The sequence below is a fragment of the Epinephelus lanceolatus genome, chromosome 16 (assembly GCF_041903045.1).
Source record: "Epinephelus lanceolatus isolate andai-2023 chromosome 16, ASM4190304v1, whole genome shotgun sequence".
Classification (NCBI taxonomy): domain Eukaryota; kingdom Metazoa; phylum Chordata; class Actinopteri; order Perciformes; family Serranidae; genus Epinephelus; species Epinephelus lanceolatus.
Window position 1 is genome coordinate 15,898,360 of NC_135749.1, and position 8,440 is coordinate 15,906,799.

Consider the following 8,440-nt stretch of genomic DNA (forward strand, 5'->3'; position numbering starts at 1 on the left):
AGGACCCCCTCTGTTGTCAGAGTTAGGTGATTTTGCATGAACTGGGCCCTTCAGTATATAAGAAATCTGTTAGGACAGATAAGTCCATAAAAAAACTTTATTAAGAAGAGAGCAACAGCACTCAAAACTAATACTTCCAAAATTAAAACACTACCAAGTTCAACACAAGTCTACACACATCAGATCTGGGGGAACTGCTGCAAGAAACAAACACATAAAAGGACAAGTATTAACACAGAGATCTAGAAGTCCAACTATCCACTTTCTAATCTGCTTATTTTACTCATAGTTGATTCAGTTAAACAAACACAAACCCACCTGATCCGCCATTTGACACTGCTCTACAGAGGTCCAATCCTATAGAAAGCACAAGCCGACAAGTCTTCTCACACAAAAAATCATGAGCACCAGACAAGACAAATGTGAGGAACCTGTCAAGCCCCTCAGCAACGGTTTATCTGCTCACCTGTGGAGCTCATATGCAGCAGGCATTATCTGGAGTACCAAGACAAGGTCTGCATGTATCATCTTGGCAGGAAAGCGGTATTCTTGTGGTCTGTCATGGACCGCAGACTCTTCTCTGTGAACACCACTGACCTGGTGCTCTCTCTTAAGGACAATAGGGACATGGTGGACTTGTTCTTTACATGTGATAGTCAGAACTACTTCAGGTAACTGCATTAAACAAAGCTGTGATATTATATAGCCTATGAGTAAGATTGTGAAACTTCAAAGCTTATTAAACATAAGCTGCACTTGACACTCAACAGCATTATTCACACTCCATCAGGCACCTGGTCTGATTTGAGGTCCTCATCATGGTGTCATAGACCTCATCAGTTTTAATAACATAGCTACATTTGGCTATTGCAGGAAATAACTGCGAAACAGAATGGCAGATGTTATACTGCTGTGAGCCTAAAATGTGACATTTGCCTGTTTTTGTTTTTTTGGTTGTAGCATGTCAGTGATGTTTCCATTTGATTCCTGGTGTCCAAATTATATGAAAAAGTGGGTTCCTGTGTCTTTGTATGTTGTCTGGTTCAGGAGTTATGATTGTTTTTGTTGTTTTTCACCATTAGCATATAGGCTGACCAAACGTCCTCTTTTGCCCGGACATGTCCACTTTTCACGTCCTGTCCGAACCCGACAGTCATTCTGTTTTGTTATGTCCGAAATCGAACCGAGCCCGACATTATTTAATTACTAAAGCACTGAGTTTGTGTCACACAGTTGTTATGGTTACAGGCTATTTAACAGGCCGGGCGTGCGCCATGGGTGCTCTGCGGAGAGGGAGACCTCCGTGTTTGAGACGGGAGCGGGCAGTGGGAGGTCCGAGGCTTCCAGTGAGGGGAGAGGGAGAAATATTACAAAATAAGATAAAATAGGAAAACTTGTCTCCCTCTTTTATTTTATTTTCAGCATTTAATCAAGGCGGAGGTGGGCGGCAGAAGGTCAAAGGCTTCCAGCGAGGGGAGAGGTAGAAACAAACAGCCAATGTGTGCGTGTGTTCTGTTCAGGTGTTGTCACATAGGCTAAATAACAGTCCCAAAGCAATAAACAGGACAGACAATAGGATTTTATTTATTTTTACACTACATGTTCACTGAAAGCTGACCCAATCCGACCCGAGCCCGAATACAATTTATACATTTTTGACTGAACCCGGCCCGACCCGTAGGGTAGGCCTACCATCGGGACCTGTCGGGCTCGGATCGGGTAGCCACACTCTAGTGTGTGTATGTGTCCCCTATCTATAGGGGCCCATCTGAATTTCTGTCTTTGAGCGATATAATTTTGTAATATAACTGAATTTTCTATCCATACATACACTACCTGGCCAAAAAAAAAGTCACCACCAAAAAAAAGGTCATACACTCTAATATTTCGTTGGACCGCCTTTAGCTTTGATTACGGCACGCATTCGCTGTGGCATTGTTTCGATAAGCTTCTGCAATGTCACAAGATTTATTTCCATCCAGTGTTGCATTAATTTTTCACCAAGATCTTGCATTGATGATGGTAGAGTCTGACCGCTGCGCAAAGCCTTCTCCAGCACATCCCAAAGATTCTCAATGGGGTTAAGGTCTGGACTCTGTGGTGGCCAATCCATGTGTGAAAATGATGTCTCATGCTCCCTGAACCAGTCTTTCACAATTTGAGCCCGATGAATCCTGGCATTGTCATCTTGGAATATGCCCGTGCCATCAGGGAAGAAAAAATCCATTGATGGAATAACCTGGTCATTCAGTATATTCAGGTAGTCAGCTGACCTCATTCTTTGAGCACATACTGTTGCTGAACCTAGACCTGACCAACTGCAGCAACCCCAGATCATAACACTGCCCCCACAGGCTTGTACAGTAGGCACTAGGCATGATGGGTGCATCACTTCATCTGCCTCTCTTCTTACCCTGATGCGCCCATCACTCTGGAACAGGGTAAATCTGGACTCATCAGACCACATGACCTTCTTCCATTGCTCCATAGTCCAATCTTTATGCTCCCTAGCAAATTGAAGCCTTTTTTTTCGGTTAGCCTCACTGATTAGTGGTTTTCTTAAGGCTACACAGCTGTTCAGTCCCAATCCCTTGAGTTCCCTTTGCATTGTGTGTGTGGAAATGCTCTTACTTTCACTATTAAACATAGCCCTGAGTTCTACCATTGTTTTTCTTCGATTTGATCTCACCAAACGTTTAAGTGATCGCCGATCACGATCATTGAGGAACTCCAGAGTTGTCCTTGTCAGAGACTGAGACAAGACCAAGTAAAAATGCGGTTGAGTCCAAGACAGGAAGATGTTAAAGACCATTATCAAGTACAACAACACCACCAAGAATTAATGCTTTTTGTTGAACAATTTGTCTAGAAAATGTAGAATTATTCTTGTTTTCTTGAGTCAAGCTGAGGGTCAGATGAGATGTAGAAGTCAAATCAACATGTCTTCTTGGGAAAAGGTGATCCTTGTGTGATTAGTTTCAGAGTTTCAGGGATACTGGCAAGATCTGGCAACCTACTTAGTCTAATATTTGCCCTTTTAATGAACTAAAAACCACTTAGATCAGTAAAAGCTGTTTTTCATGGACTGAGCTTTTAATTTCTCAAGCAATATTTTGACTCTCTCTAATATTGTGCACAGAGATAATTGAAAGAGTACATGACAAATATTTAGGGATTAAACTACAACAGTGTGCCCTTTCACAAACAGGTAAACCCCCGTGACAGACAAAGGCTGTAGTAAGCGCTGGAATGTAACAGTTTAAATGGCTGAATACATCAAACACAATGGCTTTGAGTGGGATGTAAGTCTTTGGTCACATTCCAGTGATTTACACCTCGTCTGAGCTTCATTCACATTCAGCTCAACTCTGTGTGAAGATAGCCAAAGTATTTCAATAACACACAGTACACTGTGTGAGGTTTTGATTTCCAGATAAAAGTGCAATCTGCTCATCATTTTGACCACGTGAAATATATGTACTGCTTGCTGAGCTCTTGTTAGACATACACTCTATATGCTAACACGAGATGATGGTCAAAATGCCTTGCCTGAATTCAGAACCAGTCAACTGGCTGCTTTGGAAAGAAAAGGTCACGGTCTAGACTAGAGTATAGTTGTCAAATCACTTTGTCATTCTTGTCCAAAACAGAGTCCCAAAAGTCCTACATAAGAAAACTTGAAGGACCGGCATAAACAATCACCCTGAAGATGACACAAGAAACAAACTATGATGATATTATTTCAGTAAGTGTTTGTCTATAAGACTATGTATAAGTCCAGGCCCAAGGGGCAATTGTCTCATAATCCCCCTATGATAACATTGATGCACTTGTGAAGTCTAACAGGATTCAGGAGCAAGTTAAACAGTGAGAATACAGCTCCATGAAAACACAGTGAATATTACTGTGGTCATATTTAAAAAATATTGTGCAGCAGCTTCAGCACAAAAGACAAAAGAGTCTGTATCTTTAAACAATAATGGTGGAACCCCACTGGCAAAGCAAGGCAGGGGGTAACTTCACCTGCTTGCTCAACAGCTTCCACTTTAGGTTGGTGTGTCAGTTGTCAGCATTACTACAGAGGAGTGGAAATGTATGGAGAAATGCACGAGTAATGAAAGTGAAAAAACTGAGACTTTTTTCTTAAATTGTGCTTATTTTTCCAAACACATCTCAGGCTGTTTATCTGTTATGTAACCATAGGAATGTTTCAGAGTGTACTTCTTTACACTTAAAGGAAGGGAACAATTAGAAGTTGTTGTTATTTATAGGTTATTATGTAATGGTTTTACTGCTTTGGCTCTTGAGATCAAATTAGGGTGTATGTGACCAACGAACTTAAATGAACTCTGGTTTGAAGAACATGCAATTAAAATGTCAACACATTTAATTATCAGCTTCTCTTCAATTAACATAAGGCATACGGTGATTCCTGAGGGACACAGCTATTATAATGGGTGAACATTGGGTCCAGTTTGTTTTGGGAGCAGGACCACACCTCAAACACTCCTCATTCCAGTCATACATCTGTAAACAGTTCTCTGTCCTGCACGCCCGTTTGTTATAGTATTCTGTGCCTCACCCTCCGTCCGTTTTTTCTGTCACATCCTCTGTCATGTCTCAAAGGGTCCCCTGGGGGCCTCACTGCAGTCACAATCCCGCTCCACTATTCTCATCTGCCACTTGCTACTCACCTGTTTCATGTTCAGTGAATGGTTTCTCTGCATCTCAGGTGAGGGTGTGGTAACTGCCTGTCAACACCCTTGGGTGGTCTCAGTCATTCAGTTTTTATTATGATTAATGCAAAAGCAACGTTTTAATTCTAACTACCTTCAGATATCTTACAACTTGAAATCCACACACTTTACCCAACCTGCTTCTTGGAACTGACCCCAGAGCAGCTGGAGCAGCACAGTTTCAATCAAACCCAAGTGAAATCAGCTGCTCTGCAGACTCACAGCTCTCCATTGGAGTCATCTTCCAAACTTGTTTCAAAGCATTCAGCACAGGTAATGTGTTAATGCATCTGAATGAGGATCACTGATGTAAATGACCTTCGTCACTGTCTGGGACAAAGGGCAATAATAGGTTTGACTAAAGGAGCGATTAGGGATGTGCAAACTGCTGGAATGTGATTAGATTGCTCATTGGAATGTCAGTGTCACTCAGCCGTGTGTTGTGTATTGTCAGACCAGCCTTTGAGAGGTTGAATTGCAACGTCAAGAAAAACAGTTGGAGACAGTGTAAGATGGAACGTGATTGTTTCAAGTTTATGTAATAATTACTGGAGTTAAAATTTCCACGTGTCACAGATTAAAGGAGGAACAACACACACCTGCAGATAGTTTGTCTGCTGCTCCGCTGTGAAAACAACTTCAATGTGAGTATTGTACATTTCACTAAAACACTTTCATTTGAGTTCACTTTTATGAGTAGTGAACCCCTGAAATACATCTAGAAATGCAAATTATTCACTATTTTTAATGATGGGTTTTTAGAATTTGTTGGCTTTATATAAACACTGTCACTAAAGCTTCAAAAGTTGACAATACTTTATGTATTTTTGGGTAAATTTTGAAAGTAGTTTGATGATTTACCGTGGCTTGGACTGTACTTTATTTTTACATTGCTTTTGATAAAACCTTCCAATTTAATAATAGTAAATGTATTTTTTTTGTACATGGTGTGTTACCTTGAGGCCTCAACAGAAGGTCTTCCATTAAATAAAAGTTTCTAATATTAAAGGAATACTATAGCCCCCAAAGATCATTTGTATATTAATTATAGCACCCCATGTTATGCTGAATTTTGGGAGGAATAGTGTTTTTCTCACGTCTCCACAGTGAACAAATAATCCAAAAAACTGAGATAATTCTTAATGGATTGGAGTAAAAGGGGGCCAGGTTTTACAACAACAAAACTATATCAAATGATTTGTTTACTAACTCTCGCACAACTTGTGCAATTTAATCCAAGTCTTATTTATCCAGTCATATGCTCATCACTGCCCAAACACATGTTTTTTTTCTAAAATCTTACTAATTAAGACATTTAAATAGGACAGGTGGGTTAAATGAGGTTTAGATCATACTACATGACTTGTGGGAGAGTTTGTAAATGGATGTTTCAAAAGAGTTTAGCTGCTGTGAAACACGCCCCCCTTTTACTCCAATTCATGATTTTTTTTTTTTCCAGTTTTTGGATTCTTCGTTCACTGGGAGCATGCTGGAAGCGGATGCAGGATTGATATACAAATGATGTTTTGGGTGTTCTGTATTCCTTTAATGTGTAAGCAGTGACAGACTTTACTTTTAGACATTAACTTATTTAAAGTTTGGATATACTTTAACTGCTAATGTGGACAAAGAGGCAGATCAGACTCACAGAACATCCTCATAGACATGTTGATGAACTTTTGGAAACAGACTATTATTGTGATCACTGGCTCCTCCTCCAGCAGTAATGGCTCATCGACTCATCAATAGGTCCTCATTAACCTGCAGTGCACACCCTCTAATGTCCTATTGTCCCAGCAGGACTTATACCCAGAGCTGAACACTTCAGGCCCACATTTGCTCTCACTACTCTGTGTGTGTGTGTGGGACCTGACTCCTGTGATTCTCCAACAAACAAGATGCAGAACAGGACTGAGAAGTTTGGAGCTCAGCTGCCTCTCTTTGCTCCAGCCAGCAGCTCTCAGCGAGGTCTGCTCAGGAAGAGCACCACCTACCTGGCTAAGATCGCTGTCGTCCTCCAAGACGCTCCAGCCAAGATGCTCACTTTCACACAGGTAAGAAAGAGTCAAGTTGTTTTTAATGACCATGTTTAAGAAGTATGTCATATGGCAAACTAATTGTCATTTTAAAACCTCAACTTGATGTTTTCCAGTTGATGGACAGACTGGCACCATTAATCTCTGAAGACAGAAAATCTGTTGAGAACAACATCAGAGTCTGTTTATCAAGCAACAAATGTTTTGTCAAGGTGAGTTTACATTCTCAATCTTTAATATTTCAAATGAACACAACATATTATTTTAATGAACAACTTAACCTCTGTCTCTAAAACCCCTGTGTTGTGTTTTTCAGATTCCAGTGGTCCCAGATTCTCTGGACAGTAAGAGAAACTACTGGAAACTGGACCACAGTCAGATCACGGCAAAGATGGTGCGTCGTCACTTCAAAGGCATCCTGCTCCTCTTCCCTGAGCTGGCCTCCAAAGTGGAGACGGAGAACACCAGCAGACCATCAGAGCGCTGCTCAGCTCTCCACTCTCCTGAACCTGCAGCCTGCAGAGCTGTTCAGGTCAAATGTGAGGTGAAGTTCAGCAGTCCTTTCTCCATTGAATCCCTCCTGAAGAGAGACAGTCCCTCTACTCAGGCCTCCAGAGCTTCTCCTCTGTGCAGAGTGCCGGTCAGAGCGGAGCAGCAGCCTCGCTCCACACACAGACCACATGGGACAAAGAGGAGCTTCAGCTGGGACTCTGAGGAGCCTCTCCTCCTTCAAGCTTCAGCTGGAAGTTCCCCCATCTGCTCAGCAGGGGGCAGCACACACCGTGGACTCACTGCTAATGGAGCTGCTCAGCCCATCAAGAGGATGCATGTGTGCTCTCAGTCCTCATTCCCTGTCTGCACAAGAGCCAGTGCTGCTCCTTATTTCACCAGCCCACACAGCGGTTACATCACTTACTCTGTACCAGCATTTACCCATGATGCTCTCAGGTTTCGTTTGTGAAAGTATTTTTCCTACTTCCAAATTGCACTTTTATATTCTATATGTTTTTGACTGTACACTTCAGAGAGTTCCTTCTTTAAAATCAGACACGCTTTCAAATCACACAAGGCCCATACTTGGTCTCATGTGTGTCATATTTTATATATGTGTGTATAGGCAGATAATTCGTGGTTAAAATCTCCTGAAGCTGTACCTTTTTTATATGCAGTGTGTAATACACTCAATGGGACATTTTATATATATATATATTTTTTTTAGTGTCTTTTGTGTTTGAGATCAGTATCTGACCACAAGAGGGCAGCATAGTGTTTTAAAGTTCAGCTTGAAATATAACAACCCACATGTCAAACTCAGCATGATTAAAAGTGTTTCTTCTGTATCCTGGTGCTTACATGTGACTTTTAAAAAAAATCATAATCATCATTATATTTGTCTATGAACTTACTTACTCCTCCTTAACTCACATGAAAGTCATGCCATGTTCAGGGTGTGATGAGTTTCCACCATCCAGAGGTGCACGCCATGATTAACCACGACAAAAACTACAAATCATATGATCCATACATGTCGATTTTGTTGTCAAATTTGAACTTTAACCCCTTTCCTGAGGCTGCAGTCCCTTTTTTTAGTGGCTGACATAATACTGAGTTGACTGACCGTGACAAGGTTATCGTGTGTAAACATCTAATGACTGACATCTGTTTGCT

The 8,440-nt window shown here is 41.2% G+C and overlaps 1 protein-coding gene and 1 long non-coding RNA gene across 3 annotated transcripts; one reads left to right on the forward strand and one right to left on the reverse strand.

Annotated features, from left to right (window-relative positions):
* Nucleotides 1-87: 87 nt before the first annotated feature.
* On the reverse strand, nucleotides 88-4,819 carry LOC117263436 (uncharacterized). Its single transcript, XR_004502183.2, has 4 exons — nucleotides 4,695-4,819; nucleotides 467-609; nucleotides 319-357; nucleotides 88-197 (listed from the first exon to the last, which is right to left on the reverse strand). It is a non-coding gene; the product is annotated as an uncharacterized LOC117263436 (long non-coding RNA).
* Nucleotides 4,820-4,871: 52 nt separating this feature from the next.
* On the forward strand, nucleotides 4,872-8,112 carry LOC117263433 (uncharacterized). Of its 2 annotated transcripts, none has more exons than XM_033636750.2 (5): nucleotides 4,872-5,009; nucleotides 5,313-5,380; nucleotides 6,537-6,790; nucleotides 6,889-6,984; nucleotides 7,089-8,112. In XM_033636750.2, the coding sequence occupies exons 3-5, from the start codon at nucleotides 6,635-6,637 to the stop codon at nucleotides 7,731-7,733; spliced, it is 897 nt and encodes a 298-aa protein (XP_033492641.2). In that variant the 5' UTR covers nucleotides 4,872-5,009; nucleotides 5,313-5,380; nucleotides 6,537-6,634; the 3' UTR covers nucleotides 7,734-8,112. The 2 variants fall into 2 exon arrangements, with proteins under 2 accessions (XP_033492641.2, XP_033492645.2); XM_033636754.2 differs by having other exon boundaries at nucleotides 6,635-6,790.
* Nucleotides 8,113-8,440: the final 328 nt, after the last annotated feature.